This window comes from Gallinula chloropus (genome assembly GCF_964237585.1).
Source record: "Gallinula chloropus genome assembly, chromosome: 2".
In the NCBI taxonomy this organism is placed as follows: domain Eukaryota; kingdom Metazoa; phylum Chordata; class Aves; order Gruiformes; family Rallidae; genus Gallinula; species Gallinula chloropus.
This window is the reverse complement of record NC_140086.1, coordinates 122,338,383-122,355,675: the sequence shown is the minus strand read 5'-3', so window position 1 is coordinate 122,355,675 and position 17,293 is coordinate 122,338,383. Positions and strand designations below refer to the sequence as shown.

Sequence of the window (17,293 nt, the reverse complement as noted above, 5' to 3'; positions counted from 1 at the left end):
GACCTGCCTGTGGAGATGCTCCATCTCCCAGGTGGGAATTTCTGGCTATGTTAAGTAATTTGAGGTGATGCCTATGTGAACTACAGATGGAAATGTATCAATGAGTACATTTTGTCTTAGTCAGTGGCTGTGGCTAGGCTATTTCCACTGCAGATGTGTTGATGGACTTTTGTGGGAAATATTAGTGATTTATTCTGCCTGCAATTGTTAATGCTAACAACCTTCAGTAGCTCCTTAAGTGTCAGCTTCTAAGAGTGTGCGGATTATCCTATTTCACACTGGCAATTACTTGATGATCTTAAAGTGCTTTGAAAATGGACATCGCAGGGCAAATGCTATTTAAATAGTTTATCATTAAATGTGTGATCATGTCTCTCTGCCTACACTGATTGCAGTATGTAGAGAAGATGGTAAGGGAGACTGAGGAGCCTGCTTCTGGTTCGGCCCCGATACAGACACTGTGCCCGGTATGCCCTGGCTCTGACTCAGCTGCTCCTTTGCTGCCCCTCCTGCCTGCCTACACGCCTGCTCTGCAAAATGCTTTTTCTTCTAGTCTTCTTCCACTTGTCTGCAGCATTTCTGGTTTTGCAACTTCATTTCTCATTTGGTTTTGGGGCCTTGTTTGAGGCGGGGAGGTTGTTTTCCTTCGGATTGCGGGAGGCCTGATTTTTTACTCTCTGGGCCGTAGTTACTGTGTTTGGCATGTTCACAGCTCAGGCCAGTCCTGAGATTCTGTAGTCAATATAAAGGTGGGCATTGATGGTATAGTGATAGACGTGGAAACAGTTTGTAGGCTTTTGAATGTATATTTTTCCTGCTGAAGCACTTCAGTGGAGTCTTCTGCGACGCTAGAGTCAAATCCATCTTCAGCACCAGTTTTTTTTTTCCTTCAGTTCTCAATTTGGTTCTTAGATTGGCAGATATCAAAACTACAGGAGCTGTTGGGTTTGCTTCTGGATGTCCTATAATTAAAAAAAAAAAAAAAGAGAACAACATCTTTTGTCTTAAATGATAGTAAAATGAAACAATAAAAATGAATATTGAAGAATATTGAAAATTAATTTAAAGCAATACCACAGCATGCCTTTCATCTGTCTTTAAGAGTTTTTTTCTCAGCCTGTTGTTCTGTGTTGGCTTGCCAGTGTTGGTCCTAGGTCTGAGTTCAGTTAGGATTTTTTTTTCTTCAAGGGACTAGAAACTCCTGTTTTGCTCATTTCATCTACTGATATTTCAGGGATGTGACAATAGCAGGTGCCAAATTTCATGTCAAAAATCAAATTTTCAGGCTGATGGAATCCTTGAAACCACAGATCAAGTTTCAGGAGGGTTAAATAAAGCTGTAGAGCATCCATTTGTATCGTTCATTCATATAATGAAACCTGTTCTTCTAACTCAGTCCGTGATATATTAACCCCGCACTTATCCTCATACATAAATGGGAGATGTGTTGCTTTTGTCGGTTATAATAGGATATAACCATATAAATCCCCTGTGCATGAATGGAAAAATAGAGGCCCTTAGGCTATCGGTATCAAAGGTCTCCCCTATACTTACAATAGCCTAATAAGGTTATTTTGGAGGCATAGGTAATTACTCACGGACTCCCTATAGCCCGTGATTCATTGTTCACTACTGAAACATTTCTAAATGAATTATGTTTTAAACAAGCAAATCCTTGGCCTTCTCTTTTGTGTGTGTGTGTGGAAAGAGATAACTGGAGGGACATGAGATTTCCACTGTTTTCTGCATTAAAATACGCTGCTTGCTAGTCAGAAAGGCCCCTGGTATTTACACCAATTTAAGAGCACTGTCATGGTGCTTGCTCCTTTGATTCCACGAACCCCTATTTCTGAGTTACCCATTTTGATGAAAATATTATTGTTGTCATTAATTTGATATTTAGAAAAGACTGTGGGTACAAGAGCTGAGCACGATGAATAAAACAGTTGGAGTTAACTGTCCCTGGGGATAGAATCAATCACTGTTGTAGAAGAGGGTGACATTTAAAAAAGAAACTCAGAAGAAAATGTCATGCTTAAAAAATTAGATTTAAACGCACTACCTCCTGATTGATTTTTATTGCACTCAGATGGATACACTGATTGATTATCAGCCTTACAAATGTTTAGTACCATTCTCACTTCTCTAATAATCAGAATAATCTAATTTTCAATGTCATTTAAGTTACCGTATTCAAGGTTGTAATAGATCATATTTCTAATAAAACATAGCAATTATGTAATGAATAATACAAAGCTGCAAGGCAGAGTTCAGATTCACCTTCGTCAGGAAAATGAAAAAAAGAATTAAAATAAAGAAAAAGAGAATGAAAAATCACCAGTGGCTGGAGGAGCCAGCAGATGTGAAAGTGGCTGGCAGGACGCTGTCCTCTGGATTGGTGGTGTTTATGCCCGTCGTTGAGCTGAGGCTGCTGGAGCGTCATCGGGGCGCGTTTGCCATAGCTGAACGTTACTTCTCCATAGGAAACCAGAGGCAGGCTCGAATTCTGTGATCCGTGTGCTCCCTCTGTGCCCAGGGAGGAGTGAGAGCGTGCCAGGTGCTTAGGAAATTTCTTCCATCATTGTTTCTCTGTGCTCCCTGTTAATTTTGATACGTGTCCGCGGGGAGACACTGTCTGGCTTAATCCAAGATGTTTCCTTGTGGCAATTGTACCCAACAGCTGATGTGGCCAATTTCTCTGAATCAGCTACAACATACGTAGTTTTCAGTGTGTGCTTTGTGCTTGAAGCCCCTTGCGTGGCTCTGCGCTTGTTGTTGGCATTGTCCATTAGAAACAAGAGGTTTGTGTTTGAAACGTGCTTCGCCTCCGATCATTCGCCATATGTCAAAGCTCACTTCTGGCATGGGAATTTGTTTCAAGAGAGCTTCCCGTTCTTTTTAAATACTGAGAAGTTTTGCCTAAAAGAAGACATTATTTCATCTGGAAATCACGACATAGGAAAACCAATCTATTTATAACTACCTGGCTTATAACTACGTGTCTTAATGCTATGTTTGGCTTGCAGTTGTATTGCTGTTAAAATGTGAACAGGAGTCTTACCATTCTGAATTGATAGCGTGTCACAGTGACTGTGTTGCTTTCAAGATGGTTATTTTCTTCCTTTTCTTACACTGGAGATTGGGAAACCAACCTCTTTGAGGTCCCTCATCTCTGTGCCTGCTTCCACCAGTTCCCGGGCGATGCGCAGCGGTGTACTGCATCTGTTTGTGGGTTCAGAGAGAACCTTGTTCAGCAGCAGCAGCAGCATCATCAAGAGAGAGCTCAGCCCCCCTTGGTTTGAGGTTTCCCAGGGTGGGAGATGTCCTTACAGTCTGCCATTCATTACTGTCAGCATGGTTCACTGAAGGGTGATGGGGAGAAGGGTGACGAGTGGTATGTGTGGGGCATTTGTCCTGATGGATCACACTTGCATATTGGACTGAAATTGTCCACAGCTCCTCGCTTCTGCCAGGAGTAGAAAATTTTAGCAGCTGCTGCTGGAATTGGAGAAGCCAGAGTGTAAAGAGCTGCACAAGACTCGCGGGTGTCTCGGCTCGGGGCTTCTGGAAGCCACGGGTGCAGCACTGAGTGTTGGCCCCACCACTCCATGTGTTGCATGGCACAGTGTGCCTGTGATGTGAGGCAGCCCACACTGCCTGGCCTTTGGGAAGGGATAGACTGCTTCCCAAGGAGCAGGAGAGCAGGCAGGATGGTGAGGCTCTGCCAACAGGAGTTGGCAGGTCTGTGGCTGTCCTGCCTCAGCTCACCTCTGATTTCTCTTCTTGTCAGCATTCACAAACAAAAGGAGTCTTTCTGAAAGCCTGTGTTGCACCCAGCGCTGTGCAATTGCTGACATGCTCTGTGTGCTTTTATGGTGCTTTTGAGATCTGTTAGCTTAACCAGTAACTTCCAAAATATTTAAGCACAAGAGAAGTGTGGTTATAGAGGAATGTGAACTAACTGGAAACACTAGTAGTTGTCACCACAGGACCAAAACCAGTTAGCTGGTACACGGAGCTCTGTAAAGGTCACGGGGATCTCTCAGAGGCAAAGCTGCAATGATGGCCTTTCAAGTAGTGAATTTACAACTGACTGTTACAATATATATATGGAAGCTGTTACAATATATATGGAAGGTGCTGTCAGACTGTCTCCTGGGCACCTGGGGAAGCAAGGTTTATGCAAGAAATCTAAAAAAAATCACCTCCTGAGCTGCAGGTGGCCCTACCCAGGACACAGCTGTGCTGCCTTTGACCAAGGGGGGTGTGAACACTCACTCTTCCATCATTTCATCTGATTATCTAGAAACTGCCGAAATCGCTTGGGCTGGATCCCAGGCTCTCCTTAGGCCAAGCGGTGACTAAGTTTGGTGGACCTGAGGGGCTCGTGTTTAAGACTGGATGATTCCCAGCATTGCAACATGCCTGAAATGATCTCACTCAAGCAGGAGAATTGCTGTGTGGTTACTGAGCAAGAGCGCAGGGGGTCCTTCCTCCAGGAGAAACCACGGTGTGTGTGGCTTCATCTACAGCAGGCCCTGCTTTTCTTGAGCAATGAACGCATCCTTCCCTCCTGCAGCCTTCGTGCCCTGCCTGTTGCTTCAAGTAGAAGAGGAGAAAACATGTCCGAGGCTGAGGAAAGCTGTGACAGACCTGGGGAGAGGAGAACATGCTGGCAGGGTCTGGCAGGGCATGGGACAGTGATGATGTTCAGCCCCTTCTTCCGTCAGGTAGAGGGGTGAGTGTTTGAGGGTGAGGGCTGGGCCTTAAAGCTGAGGCAACAGAAAGTGCCTCCGCCAGCTTAGGAACCCTGCCGCGGCTGCGAGGAGGTTTCTGGGTGTGGAAGTACAAGTCCTGGCGTGTGTGTGGAGGGGACAGGGAAGCTGTCACAGGAAGACAGATGGGAGCAGACGTGCTCAGGCGCGGGCGGGCGTTGCTCAGCCGTCCGAGCAGCGCAGAGACTCGCACGGACATGGCTTCCTCACGTACCGAGATACACCTCTCTTAGTCCTCTTCCCCCACCCCCACCACCACCTTATTTGCTTTATTTTTTTTAACTTCCAGTACTTCTCTCAGGGCAAGAGAGCTTCCATACTGTCCCCTGTCGGGAGCTCTTAAATAATGCAGCCATCAAGTCAGAGTATACCGCACACGTAATGAAATTCGTACCCTCAGTCTTCTGGGGTAGCATCAACTGGGACGCAGCTCCATCGCTGCCGTGTTGTCGTTAGAAGGCATCGGGGATTGATGTGATCATATGCATGTAAAGACCAAGATGCAGAAAGGTGTGATTTATGTAATGTAAGCGTCAGCTGCAATCCAAACCCCTTCCCACACATGGTGTGACATCTCCTGTTCCCAGATGGCTTTTAAATATACTGGGTAAATGTGTGTGTTTATATGTTTTTGTTTAACTTTTAAAAATAGTGTTGTCTTAATCTTTTTTCCTCTCTTTTTCTTCTTTTTTTTTTTTTTTTTTTTGTGTTACCATTGTAGTTGTATCTGCGTAGTTATTGAGATCCTTTATATTTTTGGGGCCTGGGTGTTGCATGTCAGCACTTCATTGTGTTGTTTTGCAGGGAGTGTAGAAACACTGCCAGGTCTGATAAAGCCTTAGTGAAGACAAAAGTAGGAGATACAAAAGGTATAGCTAAAGCAAGAAAATAAATGTTATTTGGGTCTTATCATTATTCCAAAAGCTATTGGAATCATAGGAAAAAAGGTGATGAACAAATGCTGTTCTTGACTTTCAAGATGTGTCAGTTCTCCCCTTCCTACCCTCTAGTGATATGTGCCTGAAGAGGACAGACCTGGGCCAATTTGGCGATGCCTCTGGTAGCCTGTGGTGGGGAAGGAACTCATTTCAGTTACAGCTGCTGAGGGAGCTGTACTGGGGTAGTGCAGGAGCGATGGTTCAGTTCCTGCCAGAGTTACCTCCTGGTCTCTGGGAGCTCTTGGCAGCAACTCTGAAGCCTGGCCTAAATAACGTGTTTGTCTTCCACAAGGAGTTCAAAGCTATTGAGATAAGTAGTTGCTGAGGCTGCTTGTTTGGCAAATTTGTCAATCAGCTTGTAGAGCTATAAGTAAATGGGGCTTTATTACAAAGGCTTATTGCTCTTTGCGGTTGTGTAGGAGTTTACATAATTTTCTAAGGAGCTCTTTTATCTCCCAAGTACAGCAGCGATTAGGATTTGCTTCTGGAGTGTGGTGGCTGTTTTGAACAGTTGAGATGTATGTGTCAGTCCTGGGTGTTTTTTCAAGGCAAGAGACTCTGCTTGCGCTCTGCCTTGGGGTCCAGTGAACAAACTGGGGCATTTGCTTTAGAGGAATATTTGTAAAAGGCTGGAGGGATTCTAAACCCTTCCTAAATCTGACTGCACTGGTAGCACTGCAACTTCACAAGAAGGTACCTTTTCTGTCCACCTTTCTTGGCTGCCTTTGAGTCTCTGTTACTCCAGAAACCAGAACTGATGGTGTTTGAGGTTAGCCTTTAAGCCAGTGGGGTGCTCAGCATCCCAGCAAAGCCCATAATTGACTTCATCGTGGGTCTGTTCACACAGCTAAAGCTGAGTTCATCTTTAACATACTTGTTGGATCAGTGTCGAGTTCTTGCAGTTGCAAAGTCAAACTTTTCATAAGAAAACCAGAGTCATTCACTGGATGGAGTATATCCCTGCTCATATGCCTGCTCACCTTGTAAAGGAGCAGGATGACCATGATCCAGCAGTGTGCTCTCATGACCAAGAAGGCTGATGGCATCCTGGTGTATATCAGAAGGGGTGTGGTTAATAGGTCGAGAGGGGTCCATCTCACCCTGGTGAGGCTGCAGCTGGAATACTGTGTCCAGTTCTGGGCCCCTCCGGTTCAAGAATGACAGGGAACTCCTTGAAAGAGTCCAGCACAGGGTCACTAAGATGATTAGGGAGTGGAACACCTTCCTTATGAGGACAGACTGAGACGGCTGAGTCTCTTTAGCGTGGAGAAGACTGAGGAGTGACCTTATTAATGCTTATAAATATGTAAAGGGTGAAAGTGAGGAGGATGGAGCCAGGCTTGTCTCAGTGATGGACAGCAATAGGGCAAGGGACAATGCATGCAAGCTGGAGCATAAGAAGTTCTACGTGTACATAAGGAGAAACTGTTTCACTGTGAGGGTGATGGAGCAGTGGAACAGACTGCCCAGAGAGGAGGTGGATTCTCCTTTGGAGACATTCAGAACCCACCTGGATGCACTGCTGTGTGATTTAGTCTAGGTGATCCTGCTCTGGCAGGGGGGTTGGCCTAGATGATCTTTTGAGGTCCCTTCCAACCCCTAGCATTCTGTGATTCTGTGAATATTCATTGCATCTACCCCTCATTTTTGGTTGCACAGATTACATTATTTCTGTAGATTCCCTGACTCTGGTGTTTTCCCAAACCCCGTTTTCCTGTGTCACTCTTGATTTTCCCTCAGAAGTGACAGACAGAGGAAAATGAAGCCAACTGTGTGTCATTGGTTCTTGAACAGATGCTGTAGGTGAAACTGGATCAAAAACATCTCTTCCGCTTGAGACATTCACCGTTTGCCTGCTTTTTGCCCTCAGTTCTTGTTCACAAGCTTTTAGGAAGTAACCACAGAAGACACGGAGATGTGTCTGGGGAACCAGCCCAGAGGGGACAAGAACTAGCATGGAGGTGGCTCAGGGCATCTGCCCATTTGGCTGTGCTTCCCTGCCTACAGCATGGAGGGATGTGCTTTCTGGGGCAGGACAGGACAAATGAGGATTGGCAGATCTTTGCCCATTCCAAATCCACCAGCCATCCTCACATGGGCCAAACCCACCTCAGGTATAGGCCACTGTTTTAAATACCTGGAAGGTTTGAAGAGTGGTGAATGTTAGGATTGAGCTTTATTTGTCCATTTAGTCTTTGGGGTGTTTAATAGTGACACAGAGTCTTTGGGGGGAGGGATTGATTTTGTTTGGCTTTGTGGTAAAGCCTTACGCATCTGGTTATGCTTAAACTGCCAGCTTGAGCAAACAGCAAGCCTCTTGATAAAGTACTGTGGACAAAGACTTATCTCCTGGGCACGTTTTGTAAAATGAAGCTGTTTTCATGAAGAGGACAAGGAGTAGCATGGCGATGGAGCAGCTGTCACCTTTTACTACAAAACACAAACACGTGGGAAAGCAGTCGCGGGACGAGCGCGGCACGGTGCGTGTTTCCAGCAATCCCCCGCGGCCGGGGGAAGGTAGAAGGCTGATCTGAGCCCAGGAGCAGGTGGCAAGCAACTTTAGATAGCTTCAGTGCCTTTTTCCACTCTTTCAAGTGTTTGTGCTTCTCCTTTGATCTCCAGATCTTGAGCTTAAAGTGCTTCATCTTCTTTCATTTGCTATTTTCACATTTAACTTTTGCTTGGTGGAGTTTGTATCAGTGTGGGATTTCCTGTCTTCCGTACCGAGAAGTTTAAGGAGGCAGTTGCTGTCTTCTTGTAGTGTTGTTCACATCGGATAAAATACAGGCTGTGTCCCTGCAGAGGATTTCACTGTTCATCATGCACAGCTTTGATGATACAATGAAAAAATCCCACCTCAGAAAGCTACTGAGACACTTGCAGTGCATGCAAAGCTGCAGTAGACCCTCCTGGAAGGTAGATTGTACAGGAGTGTGATGGCACATCCACAGCAAGCACCTAGGGAAGTTTGGTATCATCATTGCCTACTAAATTTAATTCTTACAGTTAGGTAATTAAGCTTGTGTTAGTGTTCTTTGTGCACATAACATTTTTATCTCCACCTAAAATAATCTATGTTTAAAATAAAAGCCTTTTGCAGCGTTTTGAAGTAGAGCAGCAAAAGCAACACAACCACATGTGATCTGTGTCTCTGCTTTTTCTGTAGCTGTCAGAAATGATAGGAACAAGAAGAAGAAGGAACCTTCAAAGCAGGAGTCCACAGAAAACTATGAAATGACAGCAGAGTTGGATGATCTCACTGAGAAGATCCGAAAAGCTCACCAGGAAACCTTCCCCTCACTCTGCCAGCTGGGAAAATACACTACAGTAAGTATGCTCTGTGATGTGTACGTTCTGGATAGGCTTGGGTGATTCAAAACCTGCCTGGACATGTTCCTCTGTGATTTAATCTAGGTGATACTGCTCTGGCAGGGGGAGGTTGGACTGGATGATCCTTCCAGGTCCCTTCCAACTCCTAATGTTCTGTGATTCTGTGATGCATTTTAAATAGATGCAGAAGCAGTTGTGGACCTTGCACCTCCTCAGCCACAAGGAGCCACAGGTATGCATGCAAATGCATGCTGAAGAAGAGAAATTGCACTTAGCAGTAGGCATTACTTAGCAGCCTTGTGAGAGACTGTCTGAAGGGTTAACCCAGCTGAAAGACAAGCTCAGAGTCCAGGAGTCAATTACATGCCATCATTCACTAGAAATCTGTTGGCTTCCAAAGACAGGATCTCTGCTTGTACAACAGCAGATAGATTATGGCTTTGCAGGTGTGGAGAGTTCTGGAGTGCTGCTGGGTTTTACTGGTGGCAGTCCTGAAGGTACCAAGGTTGAGGGAAATAAGAAATGTCTAAATAAACCGGTTTCCAAAATGCTCCTATGCAGTCTGTTCCTCTTCCAGTCCATCAAAATAGCACAAAGCATCAAAACCTTCTGATGTTTTTAGAAATGAAGAACAGCCCCCTGTCAAGAAATTCAGTACTGTGGGAATTTTTCCAGAGGATGAGTCAGGGAAATGATTTTTTCTGTACATATATATAGAACCATAGAATATATTGAGTTGGAAGGGACCCATAATGGTCATTGAGTCCAACCCCTGATGTTGTGAAATATGGGGAAGGTCAGTGATACTTACTGACTTTGGAGAGATAATCCAATGTGAAGTTTGAAAATGCAGTAACAAATAACAGAGAAGCTACAAAAAGGAGTGTTAGGTAATGTTTAGAGTCTTGTCAGTACAGGAATGACTTTACTGGGTCTGGTCTTACTGTCAGTTGTAGCAGCACTGGTTGTTTCAGAGGGATGCCAAGAAGGTCCTGAAGTAGTTCACAGAATTACAGAATCACTAGGTTGGAAAAGACCTTTGAGATCATCAAGTCAAACTGCACCTGTCCTCTACTAAACCTGAGCACCTCATCTACCTGTCTTCTAAGTAAATACAGGGCTGATGACTCAAAACACCTCCCTGGGCAGCCTGTTCCAATGCCCAACAACCGTTCCAGTGAAGAATTTTTTCCTAATGTCTAACCTGAACCTGCCCTGGTGCAGCTTGAGCCCTTATGGGAAACACCTGGGTCTAAGAAATGAACGGATGAGTGCGGCCTGTCTGTGGGTCTCAAGTAACTGTGGCCTGACCCCGCTCTCTGAGGCTGCGTCTCGCTCGTTCCTGTCTCGGGCCAGGTCGGACAGTTTGAGGAAGGAGTTTGCTCCCTTCTGTCGTTGGGATGTTGGGAGTCCACAGCCATTAGCTGCACATGGCTGCAGCCCTCGCTGCTTCTCCTGGTTTGGGACTGTACAAGTTGTAATAACAAAATCACAGCCAAAGAGTTATTTTTGGCTTGCCTGGAATGTTTGAGAGCAACGCAGCTTCCTGCAATAGCCGTGTCAAAACTAATAGCAGCGGTGTCTTGCCGTGTCCTCTGTGTGAGGACCTCTTGCCTGGCTAAGGTGTGGCAACCACCCCAGCTTTTTCATTAGGAATTTGGTGTTAGGAGATCACTTTCATGGGCCCTGTCTCAGCCCAGCTATGGGAGGGACAGACCACCACCCAGGCTGGCGTAAGGATCATCTTCACAAGCAGAGGACAACCTTTTCTGCAGCAGCAGAGGATCCTGGAGGAGGAAGGTTGGTATGCTGGTCAGAGGAGGAGCACAGCTTCCATGCTTGGACACCACCACCAGCTGCTAGTCAAACAGAGGGCTCAGGCAATAATCTCTCCTTTTCAGACACTTGAAATACAAAACAAATATCAAAAACATATACAAAAAAATTAAAAAGGAGGGACATACAGCCCTTTTTCTAAATGCTGAGGCCAAGGGGAGTTAGAAGCCTACGCCACTCTGCTCTTCTTGGTGATAAGAAGCTAGTATGATGCCACCAGTCTTGCTTTTATGCCTGGTTCTACAGGCTAACAGTCATGAAGCAGGGCGTGCTCACATTGGTGACATACGGGTTGCTTTTGTAACCTCAAGAGTTTTTCATTTAATTCTTTAAGTGAGAGGTGGGAAGTGATTGTGTTGAACCGATGTGGATTCATTTGGATTTCATGAGCTTTGCACTGATGTGTGCTGAGACGAACAGTGGATGGAAGAAACTGTCCACAGACGTGGCCTCTGTGCACCTTCAGTTCTGTGATCCTGCAGACCGATTGAAAGCATTGCTTTTTTTGGTTGCTGAAAAAGGGAAAGAATATTAGATACAAGAGTGTGGAATAAAAAAGACCTTTGTGGAGACACAGTGGTAAAAATTCCCAACTATCTGTTCAGACATTTGGCCTGTGTACCTGGCTCCTCTCACCCGAGTGCTGTAGGGAAAGACTACATGGCTGGCTTTTCCCCCTCATTGTGTATTTTATCATGTTCAAACCTGGTTTTGGAGAAGCACTTTCAATTACAGGGTTTTTTTTTTATATTCATCTGCTCTTTAAAAAGAAAAAGTGTCCCTATCAGTAATCATTACCATGCTTTGCATAGTTCATAATAAGTCTACTCAAAATAATGGGATAACAGCGCTCCCTGGGTCACTTGACCTAACGGTTGCCTTTGATGGGCAGTAGCAAGTATGGTTCCGCCGGTGATGAGGATCAGCAAGCTGCTTAAGCATAATGGATTTCAAAAGTCCATCATAAATAGATCTGTTTTATTACTGTCATCCAGGTAAGAGAGAGCGCCTTCGTAATTTCTCTGGAGATGTCGTACTTTATAGTATAATTGAGTGTAACTGTACCGCTCGTCCCTCGGGACCGGTACTATCGGTGAGCCTACAGCTGTGTTACATCCAGCCTCGTGATAAAGGGAGGGGAAAGAAGGAAATAATTCTGGCTTGGCAGACCCTTGCTGCTGGTTCTCCCAGGTCGCTGGTGGCTGGCTGGAAGCGGAGAGGTTTCGCGTCTCAGCGGCACTTTGAAAGCTCTGGGCTTCGAAGTTGCGCGGCTGCTGTTCTGTGCCGCCACAGAAGGGCTTGTACCTGTATCTGTCTGTGTCTCCTGGTGCCAGGACCAGGCAGACATGTCTTTGGTGAGCTCACTGGAGCTTGCTGGAGCTGGAGTGCATTGCTGCTTTTACTAAAGAGGCGTAGCGAGTGTTCCTGATGAGGGCTGAGTGCCCCTGCGAGCCTTGTTGCCTTTGTAAAGTGGATTTTAAAGACGGTTGGGATTCTGCTGCCGTGCGTGTTGCTTGCGAGTACCTGGCCCCGTGTCATTAGCGGGGAGACAGAGCAGCCTGTGATGGAAAAAAACCACAAAAATGATGGAAAAAATGGGATCAATTTCTGTGGCAAAAATGGCTGTTTAATTGGATTTCATAGCAAGGTTGGGCTTTTCTACTGATAAAGATGCCACTGGGGTGTATTACAGTATTGTTCCACCATATGTGCGCTGGTGCAGAGGCCTCAAACACATGCAAAGGCTGCTCCTGGAAAAGGCACCCAGGAAGGCTGCTGGGGGAAAGCGTGCAGGAGAAGCCTCAGCCTCTGCATCTTTTTCGCAGCATGGCCAGAGGAAATCCCCAGGCAAATTTAATCAGAGCCTCCCTTTCTAACGTACATTTTATTAACCCCATCTTCTGCTGTTCAACCTGCACATCCATCCTGAGTGGGTTTTAGCTTCACTAAGGACTGCCCTCGTTACCAAATGAAATGTTAAAAGCCTTTCCATTCGGAGCGTCTCAGAGGTAACACGTAAACCACCTTCGCTCCCGAGCTGAGGAATCTGGCGCCCGGCGTGATGAAACACCCGGTTATTTTGTATTTTATTAACTGCCCCTTCTCTTTGGTTTGCATAATAGCCGGTTAGATTTACATTGGTTAAGCCGGCCGGGCATTACTCTTAATAGAAGACGTGTCAAACTTCCCGTTGCCCGTGTTGCAGCGTGATAAAGTAACCTCATATGATACTGATGAAGATTTCGTTCACACTTGCTGGTTTCATCCAACGTCTTTTTTTCCAGATGGATACCCTATTGTAAAATGATTTCCTGCTTTAGGCTCTGCTTTGTGTAGCTCTCTGCTATGCCATCTTTCTATGAACTGGATAAACTGCCTATTAAATTTAATTACAGCCTGAATGACTGCACATCTTGATCTTATTTTTCCTCCAATGTACTGTATTTCACCAAGGTCCTTGAGGATGAAATAAAATAAATCTGAAGGATGCATACTCCGGTAGCCGAAAGAAATGTTTCAAAGGGCATTACAATGACTGTTAACCCATTAGTTTTGGACCATTTTGAAGGCAATTCTTTAGGTTTAGGATTATAAAGACATTTTTTCCTATCTTTTCTTCTGTCATTCCAAAAAAAAAAAAAGGCAAAACAATACAGAGGAAGTGGCCAGAATAAAAATTCAGATGGAAATGATGGAGCTAATTTTTTATCCCTTTAAAAAGAGCAGAAGCAGGGAGCAGCACACACGCACTTTCAAACTGTTCAGCATGATTTAGCATTTACTTTTTACGATAGGGGCCTCGTATAAATATTACAGTCTTGAATCTCCACCCTGTTGCAAGTGAGGGTGAATGTTGGGCTGGTGACACCCTTGGGACCCATCAGGACTTTCCTTTCCATGACTGACGATGGTTTTTGAGTCTCCGAAGGCAGCCGCGGGAGGGGGTGATGGAGCATCACAGCCAAGCTGAGCTCACTCCATGTCCCCTCAGCAACCTCTTCGGGCCCTGCGTCCTTCCCATGAACCAAAGAAAGCTGATGACCTCACAGGTTTCCAAAGAGGTGGCTGTCCTCACCATGAACAGTGATGGTGCCAGGCTCACTAGAGATGTTTCCTCCAAGAAACCCCTCCGACCTCCTCCTCTGTGTAAACTGAATGTTTTTGATGGCTACTTATCTGCTGTGTCTGTTAGACTTTTAGGTTGAGACTCCTCTCACTTGAAATTAACGTATTAACTTTAGAGTTAACCGGTAAGACCAAGGCAGCTAGTCAGTCGGCTTCCTCTGCAGCTGGGGAGGAAGCCACCAAGCATCTGAGGGTTTTTTTCCTGACCCACCTTACATATGCTATTGGGAGCAGGTGGGCCATTTTTTGGAGCTGCCTCTCTCTCTCCTGGTCCAATCAGCAATCTCAGATGAGACACGGAAGAGCGAGACTCTGCCTTCTGTTTTCCATGGGTGCAGCTCATCACCTTTCACGTATTTGCTGCCAGCATATTTTCACAGGTAGAATTCCTCTTGCAATGGAGGAGAGATCGCCCAGCAAATCGCTACACGTCCTAGCAAAGGATGGACTTTCTGATCAAGATGTGTGAATATTTAGAGCAGCAGTCCCTGAGAGACAGGGGCTGTTCAGACTTGAGAAAAGGTTAAGGGGGGATCTTATTAATGTTTATAAATATCTTAAGTGTGGGACACAGAGGGAAATAGCCAGCCTCTTTTAAATGGTCTGTGAAGACAGGACGACGGATGATGGCTCCAAGTTGGAGCATAGGAAGTTCTTCACCAACATGCAGAAGAACTTTTTCACAGTGAGGGTGACAGAGCCCTGGGACAGGCTGCCCAGGGAGGTGGTGGAGTCTCCTTCACTGGAGGTATTCAAGACCCATCGGGACACCTACCTGTGCAATCTGTCCTAGGGAACCTGCTTTGGCAGGGGGGTTGGACCCAATGATCTCTTGAGGTCCCTTCCAACCCCTACGATTCTGTGTGATTCTGTGTGAAAGATGCAGCTGGAATGTCCCTGTAACACACCAGACAGGAGGGTCCAAGTTGGGAGCACCGTCCAGTGAGCCCGCAGCGTCCATCAGCGCATGGAGTGTGTTTCTTACCACCGTGTGAAGAAATGCTCCTTAATTCATGGGAGACTGTAGCTTGAGAAAGCTGTAAAGCACAGCAGATAAATTAAGTAGAACTAATTTGCTAAGACCTTAAGTATGTGAAACCGTGTTCCAAACATTGCGCCGCTTTTTCCAGGCGAGGCCCCCATATTCTTTTTCCACTGTTCATTTATATTTTTCTGGGGTACAACTGTAAATTGTCTCTCTCAATGCACTTATTATATAATGGCAAGGAAGAATAATGATAGTGGCATTTGGAAATGTTTAAGTTCATTTGTATTCCTCGTACAGATGGCCTCTGCAATCGTAAGTAACGGAGAAATATCCAAGGAATTTTCAGGCGATTAATCCAAGTTTAAAACCAGCATCATCCCAACAGCAAGCTGCAGAAAATGCCTGGAATGTTAATAGAAAGCACTTCTGGGAGGAATACTCGGTTGTTGTTTCTTTCCCTTGAAAACCCTCCACTGAAAGGGGACGTTGTTGATTTATGGTGCCTTCTGTCTGTCTCCCCAGAACTCCAGCGCAGATCATCGGGTTCGGCTGGACCTGGGGCTCTGGGACAAGTTCAGCGAACTGGCGACAAAGTGCATTATTAAAATCGTGGAATTTGCAAAGCGGTTGCCGGGCTTCACGGGCTTGACCATTGCAGACCAGATAACCCTACTGAAAGCAGCCTGCCTGGACATACTGGTAGGTATTCTAACCCCGCGGGCACGCTGCTGATGTCTTCTCTGTGCTACTGTTTACTGGAACCAGCAAGGAGAGGGGGTCGAATACCACCCGGGCGTTACGGCTGCGAAACCAGACTTACCTGGGGTAGAGTGTTATGGTCACGCCTGGCCTCTAGTGCGTCTGCCGGCGTGTGTTGTATGGGCTGGGAGTGCTTTTCCAACAACATCCCTCCAGCATGTGGACTTGGGCGTAGCTGCCAGGAGGAGGGAGCACTTCGGGTTTGTGGCACGGGCGTGAAATGGGTGCAACTGTGGAGAAACGCTCCTGTGGTTAACGCTGAAGAGAGACCTGCTCCTCTTTCCTCCCCCTCCCTCTGAGACATGATGCTCTGCATAAAGGAACCGCGGAAGGGCAGGCCGCTGTGTGATGTTCTAGGAACGGGCCGTACCTGTGGTCGTGAGCTAATTTGAGGGATCAGATCCAAATCTCCAGAGTGAGGGTTGGGGTTTTCTTCCAGGTTGTCGAGGGGAAGCTGGCGTGCCTGGAGCCATGCAGGCGCAAGCTCCCAGCACCCAGATCCCCCACGGCTCTCGCCTGCACTGCGGGCACCTGTGGAAGTGGGTGCTGCAGTGGACTCTTGCACAGATTTTAGCTAAATGTCATTGAATTTTGAATATGCAAGGATACAACCTGTACTGGGGGTGCTCTGCCGATGGGCTCGGAGTTTTTCTTCAGACCTTGCCACTATGTCAAGGCAAGCTGTCTTCCCTCCCTTTGTCTGTGGTTGTTTCTGTCACACTGACCTTCAGAGGAACCCTCTGGGATCTCAGCATTTCTTTACCAAGACCTTTGGGGTCTTCAGGCTTTTAGTTGCAAATATGCTTCTTATTCTGGGCAGTAGCAGCAGCTCCCAGTGAATTGGTTAGTACTTTTGGCATGCTTTAGACGTATTTTAAAGGTTTTTCTTTCTGAGCACAAACCTTCAGGCCCTCATTGAGCCCAGCATGGCCAAGAAGCCTGTTGTAGGACAGCTACCACAGGTACATTTTTTTTTGGCATGACACAGGACTTAAAACCAGGGAATTTGAAGTAATCAAATCTTGGAATTTCTAAAAGTGCATTGCTTCAAATGGGATCATACTGAGGAGGACGTTAACTGCTGTGACCTTTTCCTCTTGGTTCGTCAAAAGCTGTTGTGAAGAATTTCATCTCAGGGACGTTGATGAAGGAGGAAGAGGGGCAGGAAAGGGACAGGGATATCGCTCTCCAGCCTGTAAAAGGAAGGAAAGGTTGGGGTTGCCTTGCCCTGCTCAAGATTTGCCTCTGGTGGTCGTCTCTTCCCTTCGTTCCTGTGGTCATTCAGACTTGACCAACTCATCGTTGCTGTGCGTGGTCGCTCCGTGGGGCAGGGCCGTTCGTTACCGATTGCGCGCCTGTCGCTGCCGGCTCCCTCCTGGTCAGGCAGCGCTGTGTTCCCCGTGGGCCAGAGGCACTCAGCAGCCACCCTGTGGCCTTGCCTTGGGTGTCTCCTGCCAGAGGTGCAGGATGGGAACCACTTTGTGCTTCGCTGCTGTAACCGGTGACAGACGGCGGGTACAGAAACTGCCCAGAGGTGGTGG

At 46.3% G+C, this 17,293-nt stretch overlaps 1 protein-coding gene across 4 annotated transcripts in view; it reads left to right on the top strand.

Annotated features, from left to right (window-relative positions):
* RARB (retinoic acid receptor beta) overlaps window positions 1-17,293 on the top strand; it is a gene marked incomplete at its 5' end in the record, with an annotated part of 192,737 nt that overhangs the window by 165,434 nt on the left and 10,010 nt on the right. For all 4 annotated transcript variants that reach the window (XM_084260403.1, XM_084260402.1, XM_084260401.1 and 1 more), the window contains 2 exons: window positions 8,880-9,040; window positions 15,516-15,692. In XM_084260403.1, coding sequence (XP_084116529.1) covers window positions 8,880-9,040; window positions 15,516-15,692 — 338 coding nt within the window. The remainder of the gene's footprint in view (window positions 1-8,879; window positions 9,041-15,515; window positions 15,693-17,293) is intronic.